This window comes from Mastigoproctus giganteus, chromosome 5, assembly GCF_048544385.1.
Source record: "Mastigoproctus giganteus isolate SK-2022 chromosome 5, ASM4854438v1, whole genome shotgun sequence".
In the NCBI taxonomy this organism is placed as follows: Eukaryota; Metazoa; Arthropoda; class Arachnida; order Uropygi; family Thelyphonidae; genus Mastigoproctus; species Mastigoproctus giganteus.
In genome coordinates, this window is record NC_143579.1 from 73,172,703 (window position 1) to 73,197,720 (window position 25,018).

General features: G+C 38.5%; 1 protein-coding gene across 1 annotated transcript in view; it reads right to left on the reverse strand.

Annotated features, from left to right (window-relative positions):
• Positions 1 to 25,018, reverse strand: part of LOC150085487 (F-box only protein 9) — a 266,154-nt gene that overhangs the window by 17,518 nt on the left and 223,618 nt on the right. The window contains exon 11 of the mRNA XM_090373294.1: positions 23,474 to 23,706. Coding sequence (XP_090229420.1) covers positions 23,474 to 23,706 — 233 coding nt within the window. The remainder of the gene's footprint in view (positions 1 to 23,473; positions 23,707 to 25,018) is intronic.

Below are 25,018 nucleotides of genomic sequence, written 5' to 3' on the forward strand. Positions count from 1 at the left end.
GTGGTGACAGGCTCAAACCCCCCTGAATAACCGAACAAAAAGCATTGTAAAAGGCCTGCAAGCAGGCCTTTTACAATGTTTCTGATGAACAAAGAGATCCACTCCAATTTAACAGTCACTTTATTGATGCTATAATTGATGAGGGAAGGTTTGTACGAAAAAAGTGCAACTGTAAAATCTCCTGGAATTGAATCAATCTGTGGAAAGAACTTGAATGTGAGAAAGATCAATATGGTGACCCTTGGTGATAGTGTTCAACAAATCTAAGATGCATGTGTAACCCATTCTGATATGCCAAGCAAACTTTTCCATATTTTCTGGCACAGCAATATGCAGAATGACGTAGACTGCAACTACAGTGACCTTGAAATACATAAACTGTTTCTGAGATATCCAGGGTAGGAAGGAAATTTTGGATGAAGTAACTGTTTTAAATTATTCCAGTTGATGAAGAAGTCTTTTTATGTCTTTTTTTTTTGGTCAAATGCAATGATCTTGTTTTGAGGGATAGGTACAAATGGGATGCAAAAACCTCCATATCCCTGTTAGCAAAATTCCTGTATACCATTGACAAAACCCTCATGGACTGTCCTGGCAGTCTGCCTGCATGCTCAGAAAGCTTCATATCTAACTGCACAATTACCCCCAGGTCTTCCAGTATGCTGAGTGTGGTACCACACAGTACATTAATCTGAGATTAGCGCTACCCATATGCAGTATTGTGCATCTGTCAATGATTGCAATTTCTCAGCCCACCTGCCTAATCTTTCAAGATCTTGTTCCAGCAGCATACCTTAATTAGTGACATTAAACACCATGCCAACCTTTGTATCATTTGCAAACTTATACATTAAGCTTGATATACCTTCATCAATATCATTAATAAACATTGACAATTACTCCGGGATTACTGCATATGGATAGCAGTAATCCCGGAGTAATGTACCAACTATGAGGTACTACACTCGTGGTAGTGGGAAATGTAAAGGACCTTGGGGTAATTGTGCAGTCAGATATGAAGTTTTCCAAGCAGTGCAGACAGACTGCCAGAACAGCTCATGGGGTTTTGTCAATGATTTACATAAATTTTGATAGCAGGAATAAAGGGTTAATTATCCTATTATATAAAGTCAGGCCACATCTTGAGTAGTTGTTGTTGTTGTTATTTGGTTTTTAGGAGCATTAGCAACTAAGGCCATATTGCTCTGGGGATATGCAGTGGTCATTCCTTGACCTTTCCGCATCCTTCATATTTGGTGGGCATGGGCTCGAACCCCGGTCTAATCAAGAAGTGTGTGCTATGCACTGCTGCTCCTGCCCACCTGGCTACGGAGGTACCACATCTTGAGTACTGCACAGGGCTGCGTTAACACTACAGCTAAACTGCCCATGGCTGGGATCCTCACCTGAAGAGGGGCTTCATTTTCAGTGTAAATATTTTCTGAAGTAGTGCTAAAAATTTTTCTAATACCCATAATAGTTTTTATATATACATTAAAGGGGTCTCAAATTTAAAAATGGCTGGGAGTCTATTTCATCTTTAATCCAGCCCTGGTACTGCATACAATTCTGGAGACCTCATTTCAGGAAGGATGTAGAGCTGCTCGAACAGGTATGGAGAATGGTAACAAGATTGGTGAGGAGAACAAAGTGGTGCTCTTACCATGGAAGGCTTCAGTTTTGCAAACTGCAACATCTGGAGAGTAGTCACCAGTAAGATAATCTGATTGAGGTTTTAAGGCTTTGAATGGCTTGAGTAGATTCAATGCTGATGGGATTCTTACTCAGATTATGCATGTGAGGGGATATAAATTCAAACTGAAGGATGGTTGCAGAATATCTGTATAGAAGTTTGTCTTAAGTTAGGTGGGTGATTGCTGGAACAAGCTTTCATCCATTGTTGTAGAAGTGGATAGTCTGAATAAATTCAAAGAAGAACTACACGAACTACTGAGGGGATAGAGAGGTTAACCCTGGGGGCCTCCAGTAATCACAGTAGTCCAGAAAGAGCAGCATCCATTGATAACTACTCTCTGTCTTCTCCCTCTCAACCATTCTTTTATCCATAGCAGTAACTTTCCCTTAATGCCACCTGTCCCAATTTGTTCCAGCTGTCCTTTATGTGCAACAATATCAAAAACTTTCTTGAAATCAAAGTATATGATATGAAAATTAATTTTTGCATCCAGTTTATTTTTTTTTATTTTATCATAGTATCCAATCTAATTGGCCAGACAAGATTACCCCTTTAAAAAATTCATGATGTGATTGAAGGGCAAGGAGATTATATAACTGATTCTGTATAACTACATCCCTATCTAGATAGTACTGCATTCACTTCTTTAAGAAGTGACTCCATTATTTTTTCTAGAACAGAAGTTAAGCTAACAGATCTGTAATTACTCATCTCATTCTTTGATCTCCTAAACGAGGAAATCTTTTGCACATCTGCACACTGCATGGACCTCCTCTGAATCCAGATTTGCTCTCATAATTATGGCTAAGGGTTTGCTTATTTCTTTCGCTGTCTCCCTTATATTTAACTTCAACAATTTTTCTTCCACTTTCCTCTCAGTTATTACAAAATAATTTAGCTCCCTGTTAAAGTCTGATAAACTTCTGGCACCCCTTCCCTAAAGGATTCCTCATGTGTGAATGTAGATGGAAAAATACCTATTTAATTTGTCAGCAACCTGAGCAGCATCATCAACAGTTAAACCATTAATATCTATTAGATTATCAGATAATATAATTAGATTATTAAACAATATGATTCATTTTCTTCCTTCTAGAGTTTACATAACTAAAGAAGTGTTTACTGTTTTTAGCTTGCTTCTTTTGCCAGACTTCTCATAATATGCTTTAGCTTGCCTAAAGTAAACTAGTCCGGAATACTTTGTGCCTTGATTGCAGACTAGTTTATATCTACTAGAGGGTCTGTATTACTTGATAATTTATGTGCATCCGATGCATTTTTCTTCTCTACTATGAGTCTCATTAGTTCATCTGACATCCAATTATGTCTAAACCATGCATTTCTTATTTGTATGAAATGCTTAGTAGCTTCTATAATTATTTCCCTGAATGCTTCTCATTTAGAATTTGCTGTTGGTAACATCATCAGTTGGTCTCACTGTATAGAATTTAAACTGTCAGAGACCACTGTAGTCACCTTTACAAAAGCAAAAGTGCTTCCCCTTACCCTTGATGGTAGTTACATCTTTAAGTAAATCTTGCATCAATACACTGTGTTCACCGCCACCTATTTGTTCATTTATCTGTAGATTCTTAATGCATGAAAAATCACTGCTGATAATCAGATCAAGCATATTGCTTCCTCTTGTTGCCTCTCTAACATGCTACTAGAAAACAGTCATCCAATAAATCCACAAAAGTCTTGGTAGTATGTTAGTGACCAACCGAGAAGATCCAGTCAGCATCTGAAAAGTTAAAATCCCCCATTATAAGACATGCTGATTTTCTGGCCCACTATTTCTCTATAGAGTTGTTTGTTATATTTGTTATACTCATCACAGTCATTAGGCCTACAGCACACTCCTACTCTCAATTTTGTTTTCCCAGTGATTAAATTATATCACACCAAACTGACTCAGCATTGCACTGTGAAAACAAAAAACAAAAAAAAGAACATCCGCTCTTGTCTTGTTTTTTTTTCTTTTTTTTTTTTTTTTTTGGTAGTTGTTGGTGCATAGGCTTCTGTGGCCATAATGCACCTCCCAAGGTTTTTGCAGTACTTTGATCCAAGCCCAAGGTGGGAATCGAATCCGCGACCTTTGGGTTGCCAGACAGGAACTTTACCCACCCGGCTAGCCCGGTCGGCCTCTTGTCTTGTCTGTACACATTGTACTCTCCATGTTCAAATTCTGAATCTGTTACATTGAGGGACACTGCATCTCTAATATCCTTATGATGTCCACATATGATAACTTAACCAGCACTTCAAAATTCGTCATATTTACTATGCTAGCATTAGTGTACCTACAAGTATACATATACCTGTACTTACTCTTAGTTACCCTAAGTAAGGAGCAGCAGAAACAGTTGGGGTAATCATCTCCTAATAATAGAAAGAGATATGTGAAATATTCATAACCAAAGGAGTCCCTAGCCAATACAACCCCTTTAAGTCTATTTCGTCAGAAACTGGAGCTCCTATTATATGTTTTATTGCTTTATTTATTAAAGTTTGTTATATATTTGGACATATCATTTTTGTATCCACTGTTCATTAAAGACTTCCTGTATGGCTGACTTGTGCCCAATGAAAGAAATTAGAATGCAGTTATTGTTGGGGGGGGGGGGGTGATGGGGTTTTCAATGCAATGGCAACTTAGGCCACATTACATATATGAAAGTGATTCATACTGTCTGTGTTTAGTTGATGTGGAACAAGTTAGAAGTGGTTATATAATCCTATTCGTTTTAGGAAGGAGAAAATTTCTGTGAGATTTGAGTTTTCACCTCTATGATATGGCTAAGTGATAAAGGTTCTTTTAAGTTTGCAAGAGAACGGAATGATATAGATGGACATTATTATACAAAGCACATTCCAGAAGTATATGTTTGACTCTGAATGGCGTGTTGTAGTGATTACAACGAGGGGAGTCATTTCTGACAAAAAGAACAGATGGGGGGGGGTTAAATGAATATGGCCTATTTGGGTCCTCACTAGAATTACTTCTTCTTAGCTATTTGTAATGAAGCTGGAAGCCCACAATTTTGGTACAGGTTTAATTAGAAGGAGTTTATTATGAATTTGCTCTTGCCGCTGAAGTGTCCATCATCCTTTACAAACACTTTGAATAATCATTTTGTAATCTGTGAATGGCGCTAGGAAATTTGCTGGGGCTGTGTGCTGGATGGATGTTTGGCAACATCATCAGTGATTTCATTTCCTTGTATTCCAGTATGGTCTGGGATCCAGCAGAAAAGAGCCTTTTACTAATGCTCTCCAAAGTGAATTAACCCTGTTCTGATGAGGGTTATTAATAAGGAACTTTGCGAGTCAGTGTAAATGAAAAATATTTTGTAGTGCAAGCTTTATGACATATAATTCAGTGTGTAATATAATATAATTCAGTTGTGTAATACTGTATTCTGTGGGAAGTGATACAGAAATGGCAGTATTAGGCAGTGCCACTGCTGCACCCATTCCACTCCCAGACTTCAATCCATCAGTATATATTTTAGCAAAGTCAGGATAACATTGTGTAAGTGCAATGTGTAGCTGTTGGATGTTAATGTCTGACAGAGAATGTTTTCCCCATTGGTGGAAATAACTGTTACAAGACAGCATGATGACAGACCACAGAGGTTCGGGATCTAAAACGATCTTGGAGGACTTTATTGAAGTGTGTATTCCAATCTTCTACTAATTCCTTTAATCTAATTCCACAGACCACATTGCCTGTGATTTGTTTCTATAAAAGGTCATAAACAATGGATCATAAAGTATTGGCAAATTAGGATGAGTCGACTGGCTTTGGATCTTGGTTGCATAGTTCAGTAATAATATCTTTCTCCTGATATTTAGAGGAGCTTCATAGGCTTCAACATCAAATTCTGCACTGGACATGGTCTGAAAGCACCTAAAGCTGTCCTAAGAGCTGAATGTAGGATAGGGTTGAGGCGAGATAAAGCACTCTCTCTAGTAGAATCAAAGATTGGTGCACCATAGTTTTGGCGTGATCTGATACGAATCTGTATAAGTGAAGCAAGCTGTAGCAATCTGCTCTCCAGGTTGTGGCTGATAAGGCTCTGAGTATGGAACTTTTCTTATCTTTGGTTGTGTGGTTCTGTGTAATTGTGTTCCTGGAATATCAGCATTTAATCAGTGATTACAAAGTTAATAATAATGACTGTGATATCAGAAGATTCCTTAGGACGAGTGCTGTCAACTGATACTAAATGCATGTTTATACTGTAATCAGGTAAATATATATACAGTAGAACCCTGATAAGAAATTCCTGCATAAGAAGCTTTTCCCCCTGTACTAGGTTTGGTTTCTTAAGTCCCAATTTCAACTCTATACGTTGTAATGTATTATTTTTACATGTAAGAAGTTTCCCGGGTAAAAAGTTTTCCTGCATAAAAAGTTCATGATAAAGAATACACAGTGTATTATTATAATTATGTTTTCCCACTTTTAAATATAGAAATTCTTGATTTCTATATTTAAATCTTCACGAATCAACCACGTGAAGCACAGTGAAGTGTTTGCCTTTAAGTTCTCACAGTTCTGAATTACCGATGCTTAGTGTATTGGTTCTGTGTCTTATTATAATTGTGGCCTTTTAAATTAAGGTATGTTGAAAGCTGAACTTATAATACTGTACTTTATTTATTTCTGTAGATTATCATTAGTATTTTTGGTAATTCTTTAAGAAATATTGTTTAGTTTATAAAGTAATTTGCGGAGAATCTTCTAGTGTGAATATATTACAAGTTGACAAGTGGAGAAAACTACATTTTGATCAAACAATATAGAAAGTGTGATATTTTTAATGTTGATGAATTAGAACTCTTTTATAACCAACTTCCTATTAAGACTTATGCATTTAAAGGACAGAACTGCCACTGCCATGGTAGTAAACTGAGTAAGGAGAGAATTACAGTACTAGTGGGGTCTAATATGGATAGCTCAAAGAAACTACCATTGCTTGTGACAGGAAAATCCAAGAAACCACACTGTTTAAAGAATGTGAAAACACTTCCATGTAAATACAGGAACAATAAAACAGCTCATCCAAAAAACAATGAACACTTAATGTCCATGTGGAGCTCTTCCCTGAGGATTCCACGTCAGTTGTGCTTGTTATGTTATTTGGTTTTTAGGAGCATTAGCAACTAAGGCCGTATTGCTCTGGGATATGCGGTGGTCATTCCCTGACCTTTCCGCATCCTCTGTATTTGGTGGTGATGGGCTCGAACCCCGGTCTAATCAAGAAGCGTGTGCTACGCACTGCTGCTCCTTCCCACCTGGCTACGGAGGCACCTCGTCAGTTGTGCAACCAATGGATCAGGAGTGATCAAAGTTTTAAAGATGCATTTTAGTAAGTACCTTGTACATAAATTTCTTACCCTTGTAAAACTGAATGGCAAAACTGAAAAGTTCAAATGTCTTTGTTAGATGCAATGCATTATTTAGAAGCATTGTGGGATACACTGAGCCCTACTGTTAAAATAAATTCCTTTAAAAAGGCTGGGTTCTATAATGATATAGAAGAAAATGTTGATAGTGTTGAAAGTGATGAACAGGAAGGGATTTCTTTTGACGAATGGGATTTTCTACAGAGTAGTTTGGAATTTACATGAAATTTTTATGATTATGTTAATGTAGACAATGATGTCATTGCATGTGAATTGCAAAGTATCAAAGATATTTGCAATGAAGATCAAAATATGACTGATAGTGAGTCTGAACAAGAAGATGAGCCTCTTGTATCAACATTCTGAGATGCAATGATTGGCTTCTCTTCACTGCAGCAATTCATTCATAGTGTAACCGATGTTCAGGACTGTGCTGAGCCATTTTAGTACCTGAGGCAAGAATGAAAAATTGTGCCCTCCCCTAAAATATTAAAAAAATAATTAAAAAAAAAAAAGAAAAAAAAAAAAAGAAAAAGAAAAGAAAAAAAAATTACATTTCTGGTACAGCTTTTAATAAAAATAAAAGAATGACAAAAAATAAAATAAAAACAGTTTAAAGTGATTTTTATTCTCATAAGCAGTATTTATTATAAATATATAACAGATCTATTTATGCATCATTCATTTCAAAAATTATTTAATCTTTCTTTTGGTGCCCCTTGCAGCTTTTAACCAGAAGGCAAGAGCCTCGTTCGCCTCACCCTCGGCACAGCTCTGCCGATATTCCTGAGTCGGTGTTGAAATATGTTAGGGAAATTGATTTATTCTGAATGAAGCTCTCCCCAAAATATTTGAAGCAGTCTTTGGATAGCTACTTGAAAAAATTATAAACATTTTTCAGTTATTTTTTTTTTGTGCTACTCGTAATTATTGTAATTGATTTTTATCATTCTCATTACCTTTCTTCTCATTGCATCCTTGTTATAATTTTGAAATCTTATTAAATCATGACTAATAAATATTGTTTTGCGTTAAATGACAATTTTGATTCTTGATAGTTTTCCTACAATTCACATAATCATACACATGATTGTGTATCTTTTCATTTTTATTAGTTAATATTTCACACCCTTGGGTCATTTTCCCTTCTAAGAAGTTCTAAACCTCCAGTCCCTTGCAAAATTTCTTATCCAGGTTCTACTGTAATGTATTTCTTTTTCATAATTTACTATGCAGCACACTCTAAAATCTGTGAATGCAAACAATGTCCAGCAACCAAGGTCAATGCGAGCTTTGTTTAGTTACCGCTCCCAGGTCCTCTCTCCACACAGGAATTGATGTAGTTTGTTGATTGGAGACAGATGATATCTCCAGAGACTACCTTGTACTTTTGAAAGAAGGAAGTGGCCTAATTGCAGAAAGTGGCATTAACAGTAAACACAAAAACTGAATGTGAAAGAGCTTTAAATCTTAATCCAGCTTCCCTATGTACTTCTTCCGGCTGATTCTTATTCGGAAATAATGGGCTTAAATATCAGGCTTAATGTCCAAGTTTGCAGACGATACGAAGGTTGGCAGGGTTGTCAAGGACACTACTGACACTATGCTGCTGCAACAGGATTTGGAAAGGTTGAGCAGATGGGCTTCGAGGTGGCAAATGAAGTTTAACATTGACAAATGTAAAGTACTACATATGGGAAACAGCAACCCCAGAGCAACGTATCAACTCTGTGGTACTACACTGACAGTGGTAGAGAATGAAAGGGACCTGGGGGTGGTGGTGCAGGCAGATATGAAGTTCTCTGAGCAGTGCAGACGAGCTGCAAGAGTAGCTCATGGTGTATTGTCAATGATATATAGGAATTTTTCTAGCAGGGATAAGGAGGTGATTATTCCCTTGTATAAGGCAATGGTCAGGCCACACCTAGAGTACTGTATACAGGCCTGGAGGCCTCATTTCAGGAAGGATGTAGAGCTGCTGGAACGAGTACAGAGAAGGGCAACTAGATTGGTGAATGGGACAAAGGGGTTCTCTTACGAAGAAAGGCTTAAGTTTTGCAAATTACAGTGTCTGGAAACTAGGCACCAGCGGGGTGATCTGATAGAGGTGTACAAAGCCTTGAATGGTTTGAGCATGCTCAATGCTGATGGGATTCTTCCTCTAGCTCAGAAAAATCACCTGAGAGGGCATAAATTCAAATTGAGGAAAGACAGATGTAGGATAGATGTGCGGAAATTTGCCTTTAGCCAGCGGGTGGTTGGTGGGTGGAACAGACTTCCATCCCTTGTCGTGGAAGTTGATAGCCTAAATAAGTTTAAGGCTCAGCTGGACAGGTATTTCGAACGAACAGAGGGGTGAAGTGGAAGTGGTTATTTTTATTTATTTATGTTACTTTTTTTTTTTTTTTTGGCTGATGCTGCATAAGCTTGCTTTCTTGCATCAAATGCCTCTACTAATGCTAATGCTAATAAGGTCACCATTGTATTCAACGCCCTTCACAGTAAAAAGGATTTTACCCCACATAAAAACTGTTTTATACCTGAGCTTCCCCCATAGTGCTGCATCCAGTTCTCAGGTTCTGCTGGATGTATTTGTGATTTTGTTTGTCTTGAAGAGCAGATCTTTTGGACCTAGATATATTTATCTGGATTGAGAACTTTCAGTTGACCTATTTTGCCCCAACATCACTATAGTGCCATTTGCTATTTTAACCAATGGCTGAAGATGATATCGTTAACCTCAAGGTTATGCTTTGTTCACATAAACAGACTTGCCAGTTAACGGGCAACAAAGGCTCAAGAGAGGGATCCTCCTTCTGTCCCCATGACTAGACAGTCTCCACTCACATGGACTCAGATGACTAGACAGTCTACACTCACAAAAAAACGACCAGGATGCCATTGCAGTTGATAACCCATCTGGCAAAGATGATGACGATTGCGAGGAGATGAATGGAGAGCAGAGCCTCCTGTCCACATCCAGAAAGAAAGCATTTGTCAAGAAAAAGGATTCTGATAAGTATGGGGGCTGGCACATCCAGGATCCTGAGCTGGATATCATAATTCTTCTGTTTCTTGGTGATTCCTTTCTACTTCTGACTCTTGTCTCTCTCTCTCTCTCTCTCTCTCTCTCTCTCTCTCTCTCTCTCTCTCTCTCTCTCTCTCTCTCTCAGGGTAACTAAGAAACTTTTGTTTTTGGCTGGTGCAGCAAGAGCCTCAGGCTTCCTTGCACCATATGACTAATTATAATAAAAAGTCAGAAACCTCTGCTCCCTGCTCCCTAAGCAGAGGGAGGGTGATGACGCAGGAGAGGATCTGCCTAGCTTATTAAGCAAGGAAATTCCAACCCTTAGAATTATCCAGACTCTATGATGGAGACTGGGCAGCTGTCTTTACAGCGATAATAGTGGAGTTTCCAGTGCTGCATGTTTGTGTATTACACATTGCTTGGTCTCATTGGAAAAGATGCTATATGAAGTGATAATTGAGAATGGGCAGTTGAGAATGTTGACCCTCATGACAACAAAGTCAAACCTGGCTTTCGAGGCCTTAAACACCACTGCCTCTACCACATAGGCCCCCTAATGAAGGGACTCCTCAGACTCTGTCATTTGCTGCCACTGTCAGGATGCCCAAGATTCCTGCCCTGGAACAGTTGTTATTTGGTTTTTAGGAGCATTAGCAACTAAGGCCATGTTGCTCTGGGGATATGCGGTGGTCATTCCCTGACCTTTCCGCATCCTCCGTATTTGGTGGTCACGGGCTCAAACCCCGATCTAATCAAGAAGCGTGTGCTATGCACTGCCACTCCTGCCCACTTGGCTACGGAGGCACCTCCCTGGAACAGAAGCATATGCTCATTATCAAGGCAGCAGAAGGCTGTGATATCGTGAACAGCAATGGTGTGAAAAGACTGTTTTGAAAACCTTAAAACCCAGGTTGGACAACGCAAAAAAAAAGTCAAAAGTGTCCGAAAGGTCCGTGACAGGGGCATAATCCTGGAAGCAGCCTCCAAATCAGATCTGGAGCAATTACAAACATGTGGAAAAGCTGAAAACTTGAGTCTCACCTTTGAAACCCCCAAAACTTAAGAGGGCCGAGCATTATCATCTTCGATGTTGATGTCTCACTCCAGAAGGAAGAGCTCTTGGAAGAAGTTTCAATAGAAATCTATTTGGACACACAGACAGGGAGGAGGCAGATAATGAAATGCAGATTCAGTACTCAATGGCTACCAGGTCATAGGACATGCTCAACTGGATTTTCCAGTTATATCCCAGGATTAGAAAACGTCTGCATATCAAGAAAGGATCTTCTTGAGCTGGTCGTCGCACCATTTCCAGGACTTTGTACCAGTTCTGAAATGTTACAATTGCCTGGGATATGGCCATACCTCCGTGAAGTGTCTCAAAAAATAACCATTCTGCAGGCATTGTGCAGAGGCAGGGCATCTTTACAAGGACTGCCTAAATAAATCTTCCCCACCAACCAGTGCCAATTGCAAGGCTATTAATAAACTGAGCAATCACTCCGTTCGGGATGGAGCTTGCCTTGTATATAAAAGAGCAGCTGAAATAATCCATAACAATACAAATTATGGATAATAGGCCATCTAACCAGATAACATCCAGACTTCGCATCTCCCAAATAAATGGACAAAAATTTCCACAGCTTCTCAGCTTTATTCTGCCATGGAAGAACTTGGCCTTCTTCTCCAGGAACCCTACTATGCTTGCGGTAGAGCCTCTGGATATCGCTCACATACCGGAACATACAGACTACAAAGAGCAGCTGAAATAATCCATAACAATACAAATTATGGATAACAGGCCATCTAACCAGATAACATCCAGACTTCGCATCTCCCAAATAAATGGACAAAAATAATTTCCACAGCTTCTCAGCTTTATTCTGCCATGGAAGAACTTGGCCTTCTTCTCCAGGACCCTACTATGTTTGCGGTAGAGCCTCTGGATATCACTCACATACTGGAACATACAGACTACAAACCAGCTATGCCTTGCAGCCATCGTAATCCACAACCTGGACCTAGTTGTGACCAGACTTGATTCCTTATGCACTTCCCACCTGGCTGCCACATCTCAGTTCTTACATCCTACTTTCAGTTTGGCACTGATATCCACCTGCATATTGCCAACCTGGAATCTTCACCTGCTTCAAGATTCACATGTTATCATCGCAGCCGACTCCAATGCACACTCTACTAGTTGGTACAATGCCACAATTGATGCTAGAGGTGATTCACTTGATGAATTTATTGCTGCCCGCAGATTAGAGATCGCTAATTTACTGGGTCACCCTACCATCTACTCCTCAGGGACTGGGAAATCCAACTTGGACGTTACCCTTATAATGCTCTCCCTCAGCAACTGTCTCCAACAATGGCAGGTGCACGAATATGCAACCACCAGTGATCACCACCTTATCACATACTGTATTACTGATCAAGCTACCCTTCGCCAATTCTACATGCACGATACTTGCAGGCTCTCCACAAGGTCGGCTAAATGGGACATTTTTGATGAGGTCATCCGGGAAGCCATCTGCAGCCCCTCTGCCCTCAACAGGTATCACTCCATGAACAGTACCCAGAAAACAGATTTTGTTCAATATTGCTCCTGAAAGCCTCAAGCATCAATGAAGAAGTGTTCTAAAAGTCCAAGGTAAGTCCCCTGGTGGTCGCAGGATCTAACTAACCTATGGAATGATATCAAGCATGCATGTTGAGCATGCCGGCATAAACCTCCCCACATTGCCGATCAATACAAAGAAAGATTCAGAGCCCTTCGCAGAGAATATTGCAATAGGATTTACCATGCCAAGCAACACTCATGGTGCACACTGATAGAGACAGAAGGAAAGAGGAACACATGGGGCATGGTGCATTAACTTGTCAGGGACAAAATTGGGTCCAGAGACATCATCAATTCCATCTGCAATAATGGCTCTCCTGAGAAAACAAATTGGCTGGACACAATGAAAAAAAATTCTGGATGATTTGATTTACCAAGATGATGCCGCCCTAAACACAGACTTCCATAATAAAGTCACTACCGACAACCAAAACTTCCAACCTACCGCTATTGAAGATCCTTTTACTGAAGAGGAAGTGGCCATGGCCATAACAAGATCAAGAATGGCAAAGCTGTTGGTCTGGACCTCATCAAGGGGGGAGTCTTTGGAATGTCGCTCCTGCTATCCTCATTCAGCTTTTCAACACCTGCCTGAAAGATTGCGTATTTCCATTCTGCTGGAAGCTTGCAAACTTAAGACTTTTTTTTTTTTTTTTTTATTAATAACAATATGCACAACAGATAACCATTAACAGTGTATCTGAGAGCAGAACAATGAACAGAGTTGATAACAATAATAAGGAATCCAACAATAAGATAAACATTGATATAGATTAAAACATTAAAATCATATGTACAAAAGAGGATTTTGCATTAAGTTATCGGTAAAACAAATAATAAATAAATTAATTAGAGAATAGAAAATAGTAAAAAAAAATAATAATAATAAACTACAATAATTAGATGAGAGCTAGTCACTTTGCAGTTCAAGAGAAGGGGCAAACTTGTGGATGGAATTCATCAGTGATTGAGAGTTGTCAAAAAAGTCAATGAGAGTCATTTGCCAATTTGCTGATTCTGTTCAGTAAACTGAACTTCATAAAGTCAGTGGTAGCAGAATCAAGGCAAAACAGCATAAGGTTCCTGACTTGTCTACAAGGAGCACTGAAGTTGATTTTGCTAAGGATAGCAGGTGTTTCATAAGTTCCAGTGATTACTTTGGCTAGAAGGGTGATATCAGCAATAACTCTTTTAGTGCACAGAGACCTCAGATGAAAGTAACAATTTTCAGAATTGTGGTCACAATTCTGAAACTTGCAAAAAAAAAGATTCTGAGGCCACCTATGTCTTTGCAATTTTTATAGATTTTAAGGGAGCCTTTGACACTGTTTGGTGGCTGGCCATTCTACAGAGGGCCAGGGCCACTGACTGCTCCCAGAATCTGTTCAACTGCCTCAAAAGCTACTTCTCTAACTGACATCTCACCATCAAAATGCAGTTCCATTCCATCACCCGGCAACTTACCAAGGTATGTCTCCAGGACTCCATCCTTGGTCCAGCAGTGTGGAATATGATCCTGGATGACTGGCTCCTGAGGATCTACACGTCACACAAATTTCTTATGCCGACAACCTTGTCATCATTGCTTAAGGACCTATAAGAGCTACAATAGAAACTAAGGCCGGTGCAGTACTGTCTGCTATGTCTGAGTGGGCCGAGAACAACAAACTTTCAGTCTCTACTGAAAAGAGCAAAACCCTTCTACTGAAAGGGAAGTTGGATGTGAGAAGACCTCCCACCATCCGTTATAAAGGGCAATCACTCAAAAACCAATGCTCTGTCAAATATCTGGGTATTTCACTGGATAACCGAGAAACATTCATTCCCACCTATGTTCCATCAAAGATAAAATGAAAGCCTATATTACCATGCTGGCACACTTCACCAGCAAAGACTAGGGCCTCAAAGGCCAGGTTTTACATCTTTACACCCTGGTATTTATTCCCATTGTCACATATGGCGCCAGAGTGTGGTATAACAGGATGACGATAGTTAGAATGCAATGTCTGATCCTTCAGATCCAACAGCTTACAATGCTGTAAATGACTCGTACATGTCGGACCACGTCAACCACTGCACTACAAGTTCTTACTGATGCCTACCTCTAGATCTCCATGTTATATACTTCGGCCTCTCTCGTGCCATCAGGAAGAATAAGGAGGTGGAAATATCATTAAAACAAGTACTGACACTAACATCAAACATGAGATGACCCGTGTGTGGACTGAACTGGCTTCCCTATGGCAGATACGATGGAATAGCTCATCAACGGGTGAAATTATTAAACTCTTCATTCTGGATGTCATCTTCCTCAACAAATGACATTGCAACTGGTTCTATCCTAATGTCTATACATCCTTCCTTTTGACTGGCCATGGATCATTTAAAAGAAGTCTTCTAGACTTTGGTCTGGCGGAAGATTCTTTTGCATCTGTGGAAATGCCAGAGGTCTAGAACCACGTGATGCACTCCTGTCCGATCTATCTTGACCTCCGCAACCAACTTCTTCTGGACCTCAATGCCCCGACAATCCATCCAGAGGCTAGGGTATTGGAATCGAAAGAAGCTTACAAAGCATTTTTGACCTACGCCACGGCGATCTTCAACAGATCGCTGCTATCACTCACAACTGGCACACCTATGACTACCGCAGCTCATTGTGTCGACTAGCTCCCCCACTGCCAGTCACAGCAGAAATTAAATAACTTGCCAGCCAAATGGATATACCAACCTCAGTAATGATTCTGTGCTCCACAGGATGCACCACTGCAATTATATCACCAGTCTGTACTATGTGGCCACTCAAGAGCCATCTCTAGCTTTGCTCTGTCCATCTACTGTGACTTCATCTCTCCTGCAATGCTCCAATGTGTTCCCTGCTGCTCCTAGATGACTTCAGAGGGTGATACTCAACTTCTCAACAAGGCTTCCACCGGATATTCTTATCGCCACTGATGCCTCTCTGCAGGGGATAAATCCCTTGTGCACTCAAGGGTCTTCCTCGGGTGGAATTCCTGTCTTCACCTCTTCTTGAAGTTCCTTTGCTGATGCTGGCTCTCCACCGCCATGGGATTAGATACTTTCGGGCTCTTCTAATCCCCAGGCGGGATTTTTGCCACCCTTGATGAGTCCTCATCAAAGGGGTTCTGCTGACGATGGTCAACTGACAGGAGTGGGATCGCTTCGCTGCTCGGCCTTCTGCTGACCTGGAACTCTTCCCAAGCAGGATTCTTTCTGCTTCTGCACTTTCTTCTGGAAGACTTGCTGTTGTTTATTATTTGGTTTTTAGGAGCATTAGCAACTAAGGCCATATTGCTCCGGGGATATGCGGTAGTCATTCCGACACCTTTCCGCATCTTCCGTATTTGGTGGGCACAGGCTCGAACCCCAGTTTAATCAAGAAGTGTGTGCTAAGCACTGCTGCTCCTGCCCACCTGGCTATGGAGGCGCAAAGACTTGCTGTTTCATCAGGTGGACACCCAATCTACAAAGCTACCTCCTGCTCCATAAAATGTTCAATTCCATCTTTCACCTCTCAATTGTGTGCCATCTTGATGATCTCCTAATGCCTACACTTATCTCTAACAGTTGCTTAGTTAAAACAACATTCTTCATCTGTTCACAACTCTATGCACACTGCAACTCACTATGCAGTTGTCCTTCAAGGCGGTCTTCTTTCACACTTTAGCACTTTCCCTTCCCTAAACCCAATCCCTTCTATAGGGATCTCCCCCTATGCATCTTGCACTTTTCCTGCTCCAACTCGGCTGGGGGTAGCCTTCTGCTCTACCTACTCCTGCTTCCTTCCCTTTTCTTATCTTTCCAACTCGCTCCATTCCTCTAACTTGGCCTCTCTCTTGCTTTGCAAGTGGGAAGAGAAGGGATGCCTATCAGGCATCCCTTCTACCTTCCTGGCCCGGCACCTTGTGCCGATGGATGGATGCTGAAAGTTCTTTCCATGGTGATCGAGCCTACTAAGAGGCCAGTCGAACAACACACACTACTAACACATAACCCACACGGACTGGCCTTGCAATGTTGTGCATACATCACAGAGTACTCAACGTGGGTTTGTGGGGAACCACAGGAACTGCTTGACAAAAACGCTATGTCCACTAAGGGTCTGAGTATGTACAGTTTTTTTTGACAAGCAGTCCAGAGATGTTCAATGTGCTTTTGGTAGTTTAACTTTCTGTCAAAAATTAAGCCGTGAACGAATACTATTTGCTTTTGAAAGAGGATGGTTATCCAAGTGGAGTTCAGGTTCAGGATGCATTTTAAGTCTGGTACAGAAGTGAATGGCAGTAGATTTCTCACTAGATAGGCTATAACCATTTTGTGTCATCCTTATCTGGATGCAATTAGTTGATATTTGCAGTTGTCACTCAATGTAGTTCATGTTTTGAGAATGAGAGGAAATTGTGAAATCATCAGTGTAAAAATATGAATCCACGGTTTTCAGAATGCGTTCGATTATATGAGTCATTCTAATTGCAAACAGAGGCACTGAGAACAGATCCTTGTGGGATTCCTTCTTCTTGGACAAAATTTTTAGAGAGAGAGTTCCCCAATAACGAACTTGAAAGGATCTTTGTTGTAGGAAATTTTGAATAAAATATTCCAAATGTCCTCTCAGGAGAATGTAGATGCTTTAAGATGCTGAAATGTTACATGCTATCAAAGGCTTTCTCAATGTCAAGACAGTCATGGCAAGATGTTTCTTTTTGATGAATGTACTTCTGATGTTTGCTTAGGCTTTAATCATGAAATCCAATGATGATCAATTTTCCTGGAATCCAAATTTATTGTAATTAATCAAGTTTTGGGATTCAAAATACAAAGTAAGACAGTGATGTATCATTTTCTCGAGGATTTTTCTCAGACAGCTGGTAAGAGATATTGGCTCGTAGTTATGAGGAACAGAATGATCTTTATTGGGTTTTGGAATTGCCAGTACATAGGAATGGTGCCAGGAGCTTGGGAAGGCATGTTCAGAGACAATTTGATTGAAAAGATCAGCACTGAAGACAGTGATTTTTGATCTAAATTTTGCATAGTATATCACATTAGGGCCAGCAGGACTGTTTCTTGAGTTTTGGTGAAGGTGAATTTAATCCAACATTCTTTTCTCACTTTACATCTCATATAACAAGCTGTTGCTCTAAGACATTTATAATTAATAAGACTGGAAGTGGTTAGATGTTTGCAGAACACATTCCATACCTTATTTTTCTCTTTTTTTTGTATTGTTGCAATCTTTATTCCACTAGTAATTTATTTTTTATCAATTTCTTACTTGATACTGCAGAATGACAGCGGATGTGGCTCTTAGCATTTCATTTGTGAGGTGTTCGGTAATACTGTTGATGGAATAGGACTAGATGATATAGTTGTTATTGTATGATGAGTTCCATTATTTGGTTTTATAAGAGGAAGATGAATCTATATGCTTTTTATGAGTGGGTTGTTAAAATGGTCAAGTTTTTGATTTTTCTCGGCAAAGTGGGGCATCTGGAATCATCGTTATCTTCCATATCATCATCTGCATGTAATTCAAGCAGTTCTTCTTGGTTGGTCGTATCATCTGTGTATATGCTTGTTGAGTTTGGTTGCTTCACCTCAACAGGATCTGATTTTTGCAATTTTTCTGTTACTTTACAGTGGGGTAGGCTTTGGGATGGAATTGTGAGTGGTGTATTATTACTTTGGTCTACTGACTGTGGTTTAGATGTAAGCTAGGTTGATAATATTGACAGAGCCCAGTCTTTGATTATGTCTGCAGAGATTGATACAATAATACAATAACAACTTTTTGGCATGCTTAATTTAATTTGTTTTCTTGCTTCTTGGTAAGAGACTTTATTTTCAGTCTTGTATTTTTGTAATTTTTTCTCTAACTTCCAGAGATCACAATCTTTAGAGTATGCTGGATGGTTGCCCCTGCAATTAGGTCACTGCAGAGTTGGTACCTTGTATTCTGATTGATTATGAATTTTCCATCCACAGTTTGGACATCTTGCTTCTCCATGGAATGTTGTCTGGGTGTGACCAAATTTCTGGCATTTGTAGCATCTTAACAGAATGGGGATAAAGGCCCAAACATGGCAGTTTAAATAAACTGCTTTGAATGAATCTGGTAGATTTGGTGTACTGAGGGTTAAAATTATGACAGCACCTTAGTTCCAACACTACGTGTTGAGACTAAGGTGGTGTCTTTTCGTATCATGATTCTTTTTGCTTGTTACATTTTGATCCTTTAGTTCGTGGACTATTTCTTCAGAAACATTTAACAGATCCCATTCAATGATCACTCCCTTGGAAGAATTCAGTGTGTGTGGGGGTGACTTGAACTGGAATTCCGCTTAAAGTGAGTCTTAACAGTAGCTCAGAGTATCAGTGAGAGATCTCTATTTCCATTGGGTGGATCAAAATATGTTATTCAGAGAAAGATAGCAGTGACTTACCTTCCCATCACGAGGCCAAAGGTTGCTCTCGTTCTGATTACATTCCACTGTCACATTAGTTCCTATAACCAGATTCCAGTGGATCTGTTTCCACAGATGGTTGCCCACTGAGAATCAAATCAGTACATCCATATGGAATGTGAAGGAAGCTAGAATTTTGATTAACTACATAACTGAGAAACATCATTGTGCCGCTATCTACCATCTCAAAAATTTCATTGCACAAGGTGCACAAATCGAGGGATGACTGTATATTTAAAATTCGTTGTGATTGACCAAAATTAAATCCGTGATCGACTCGTTGGCCACCCCTGATATAGATGAAGTAGTATACAGAAATCAGCTCTCCATGCCATGGAAAATATAACTTTAGTATATTCACTTTCTTCATAGAACAATTTGGTTCTATTATTTTTATTTGCTTTTGGAAGGCAAGCTTGGAATCAAATATTAAGTCTAACAGTGATAGCAGATGAGCTACTAACTTCAGTTTGGTTCAGGACACATCCGATGCTTTTTCCAAATATGAATGACTATGGTTTTTGCTACAGAGAGATCATAGCCATCATAGTCATCATATTTAACCCCGGGGGCTCACATCTGGTATGGGCATGGCACACCCAGGGTCCTGAGCTGGATATCATCATTCTTCTCTTTCTTGGTGATTCCCTTCTACTTTTGACTCTCTCTCTCTCTCAGGGTTACTCGGGAACTTTTTTTTTTTCCTGGTGCAGCATAAGCCTCAGGCTTCCTTGCATCATATGGATATTAATAATAATAAATAATATGATATCGGAGACTATTTTAAATTATCAAGATCTGAAATTGTCACTCAGTGGAGCACATGTTATGAGTGAAAGGATATAGCAAGATCATCTGCACAGAGGAAAGTAACTGGAACATTCTGGGACATCAACAGTCACTGGAATATTCTGAGTCATAGAATACTCCAGACACTGTTGTTTAGTAAAAACACTGTTTATTTAAAACACTTGTGACAGAATCACTAAACTGGTGAAATTCAATTGTGCAAGGCTGTATGGCTCAAAGATTAGCATTAGCATTAGTAGAGGCATACAATGCAAGAAAACAAGCTTATGAAGCATCAGCCAAAAAAAAAAAAAAAAAAAACCATTTCATCCCTCAATTCGTTCCAAATGCCTGTCCAGCTCAGCCTTAAACTTATTTAGGCTATTAGTTTCCACAACAAAAGATGGAAGCCTGTTCCACCAATCAACTACCCGCTGGCTAAAGGCAAATTTCCGCACATCTGTTCTACAAGTATCTTTCCTCAATTTGAAACTGTGTCCCCTCAGGTTCTTAGTCTGAGCAAGACGAAGAATCCAATCAGCATTCAGCTTGCTCAATCCATTCATGGCCTTATACACCTCAATCAGATCACTTTGCAGTTGACTACTCTCCAGGTGCTGCAATTTGCAGAACTTAAGTCTTTCTTGGTAAGAACACCCCTTTGTTCCCCTCACCAATCTTGTTGCCCTTCTTTGTACTCGTTCTAGCAACTCTACATCCTTCCTAAAATGAGGCCTCCAGACCTGTACACAGTACTCTAGGTGTGGTCTGACCATTGCCTTGTATAATGGGATTATCACCTCCCTGTCCCTGTTAGCAAAATTTCTATATATCATTGACAAGACTCCATGACCTGCCCTGGCAGCCTGTCTGCACTGCTCAACCAACTTCAATATTTGGCTGCACAATTACCCCTAGGTCTTTTTCACTTTCCATGTCCCTGAGTGTAATAACACCCAGTTGGTATGTTTCTCTTCGGTTATTGCTACCTGTACGCAGTACTTTGCATTTGTCAATGTTAAACTCCAGTTGCCACTTCTCAACTGGAGTTTAACATTGAACTTCTCCAGTTGCCCATTTTCCCAACTTATCTAGATCCAGCTGGAGTAGCATACTGTCATTACTGCTGTTAACAACCTTGCCAACCTTTGTATTATCTGCAAACTTGGACATTAAACCTGATATACCTTCATCAATATCATTGATAAATATACAAAACAACAGTGGGTCCAACACCGACCCCTGGGGAACTCCACTAATAACATTTGTCCAAGAAGAACAGTGTCCATTGATTACCACTCTCTGTTGTCTCCCACTCAACCATCCCTTTATCCATTGTAGCAGCTTACCCTTGATGCCATACCTCTCCAATTTGTACAGCAGTCTTCCATGTGCAACAGTATCAAAAGCTTTCCTGAAATCCAAGTATATGATATCAAAATTATTTTTGGCATTCAGTTCCTTTGTGACCACATCATAGTAAGCAATCAAATTGGTCAGACAAGACCTCCCTTTGACAAACCCATGCTGTGTCTTGTCTAGATGATCATGCAATGCTTCTTTAATTAACCAGTGATTCTTTAACCCTAGAACAGAAGTTAAACTAACAGGTCTGTTTTTACTTGTGTTGCCCTTTGATCCTCCTTTGTGAATTGTGATTACATTTGCACACCTCCAGTCCATGAGGACCTCCCCTGAGTCCTAGGAAGCTCTCATAATTATGGCTAAGGGTTTGCTTACTTCCTTTTCTGCCTCCTTTAAGGTTGAGAAATAGGAGCTGATGGAAGCTTAAATAACAAGGCAAATATAAATTAAGGCAAAGGTACTGATTAATTGACTTAATTTTGGATCACTGTAAATCAGGGTATGGCCATACCACACACATACACTCAACTAGCAACTTCATCCTTTTATTAATATGTGACACCCTAGAACCACCACCAAAATGGTGTAAAAGGAGAAAAGTTTCTTTTATCTTTTTAACCCATTAGCTGGCATACTTCGTGTATTTTATACACCAAAAACAGTAAAATCAATATATTTAAATATCTATTAGAATTACATCAGTGCAAATTTTAGCATTCTTCCAGTTAGCGTTCTGCAAAGATCCACTGTATTAGATCTTGCACCTGATTTTCACCCACAGTAATTGGAATTGTGCCGACCTGAACTGCTTTGTTTCTACCCACAACCTGATTCACAACTGTGTAAAACACCAAAAATATATATATATATATTAAGAAAAATTTGTCTTAATTTTTTTACACATCAAGGATAGTTCAAAAATCAATCATTAATAGTATTAATATTTTTATTATATAAAACACAAAAAAAAAAAAAAAAAAAAATACAACAAATTGAAAAAATATATTTACATGTTTTTGCTATACAGAAAAGGACAATCATCAACAATTTCTGGGTTCAGCTGTATTCTTCCCTGAATTAGAATTCAATATAGAAAAATCTCCTCACTGGTTATGCTGCTGGTGGGAATGCCAAGAATGAAATGAGCCACACCTATAAGTTTTGGGAAAAAAAAATCTTCACCCTCCTCCCCAGCACTTCAACAATTGAAAATCTTGATTGTCAGAAATTGGTTTTGGAAATTTCAGTTTGATATAATTTTGGATTTCATCAGGTGGAGATAACATTTTCAACACTTCAATCTTCCACACTGATCAAATATATCATTTGCCTTCCACTTTTTTCTTTCTGTTGAAGGTTTTAATTCTGGTCATTCAGTATCATGTGGCAATGAATTATTTATAAAAGTCACACCTGCCTATGATTCACAGAACAATGTGAGACCCAACCCATATTGCAGATAACCCATGGGTACCCAACCCAATGCAGGACTCTTCCTCCAGTATGATATTCACCTTTGATTCCCATCATTATTTTTAACTGAAAAAATTTAACTATAAGGAAAATTCTTTACAGCACCATATTCATCAAAAATCACATCACTATGATAACTTTCCACAGAGTTTTGGTTTCCAGTTTTAAATTTTTTTTTTTTTCCCTGGTTTGCTACTCCAAAATTTGGCAATAGTTGAGGTTTTTTTTTTTTTTTTTTTTATAACAAAACTGCTGTTTTTAATGATGTTTTTGATCTTTCATCATGATAATTAAAAATATGACACTTATTATACAATATCAGAATTAAGAATAAATCTTTAAGTTTCCTATTTTAAACTATTTCTTGCCATTTTTTCTCCTCTAAAAAACTGATTAGGGAAGTAAAGGTGTTACATGCCTCTGCTGTTGTCATTTTGTGCATATCCACTGGATCAAACATATTTCTTTTAAATCACTTCTTACATCATTTCTTTTAAATGATGTAGTGCTTTCTTTTAAAAAAAAAATAGCAAAAATAAAAATATGACACTTGCAAATTAAATTAAAGTTCATTTCAACTATTTCCAGCAACTCACCATATGAAAATTCTGTTCTTGTGTTTCTTGAGAAATCGCCTGACGTCTTCTGTAACGATAATATCCTATTCCACTTCCGTTTTCAGATTTAGGCTTTTTAACAATTGCTGTTACTTTGTTGCCTATAAGGCGATAATGACCACATATAACATTCTGATACCTTGGTTTACGATAGCGAAGTTTTGAGACAGACTGGTATGGATCATCGGGGGTGGTTATCATTAAAACCAAACCTTTGCGGAAAAAGGAAGAGGAAAAAAATTTGAAATGTGCTACAGCAGCAGGCAAGCAAATATAAAATATTAACTTTAACAACCATAATATTATACTATATATATGTCACACAACTATATGAACTACTTTGATAGTGAATCATTTCATTTTTGCTTAAGCGTGTATATTAAGTTTCCTATGTTAGTGGTCTCCAAACAGCAGTTCATAAAACTTCAACTGGTTCGCAGAGATACACATCATTTCCACCTATGCAAAAGTGTGAAATCTCAAAAGCAAAAATTAGCAATCTGTTTTAAAAATAATGTTTACTCATGAAATGATAGCTAAAAATGATGTGAAAACAGTAAAAACAGAAATAAGTAAACAGCTTTCATACATCCATTTTATTTTTATCTTTAAAAATAAAACAGTGTATTTTGATCACTTTCTGTGTACAACCATAATCATATTTCTTGGCACACGTCACTTCATACTATTAACTACTCTTTTCATTTTATATATATTTTTAAATTAAATTTAATTTAATTTTTTTCTATTCTAACGTAAAAGGTTGGTGATCACTGACCTAGGTGACACCAATAGTCATTAAGAGTTTAATAAATTACATTAATAATTTATCATGTAATTAATTAGTGCTTAAATAAATTAAAGGCTGAGTTATACAGAAATTTTGTATTTTAGTGAACAAAATAAAATTAGAGATGAGTTCAGGAAATACATCATTAACAAAAAAGTGAATGTTTTGTAATAAGTAATATGGGATATCAAAAAGCCTAGACTGGAATTTTAAAACATACAGTCTTCTTCTCCTCCCCACCACCTTTAAACATTTAGTATAGTATGATTATTTACTTTTAGTTCACCAACCTATTTATTATATTAGAGTAAGTCAAAATAGCTTCATAATTCCATAAGGACAAAAATCAATAAAAATATACTGAAAAGCAAAAGGTTGGTGATCACTGACCTAGGTGACTAATAGTCATTAAGAGTTCAATAAATCATGATAATAATTTATCATGCAATAAATTAGCACTTAAATAAATTAAAAGCTGAGTGATAGAAAAATTTTGTATTTTAGTAAACAAAATAAAATTAGAGATGAGTTCAGAAAATCCATCATAAACAAAAAGTGAAATTTTTTTTAATAATATGAGATAAGCACTCAAAAAATCTAGACTGGAATATTAAAACATACACTGCCTTCTGTTCCCCCACTTGCCTTCAAACATTTAGTATAGTATGATTATTTACTTTTAGTTTGCCAATCTATTTATTATATAGAGTAAGTCAAAATATTTTCATAATTCC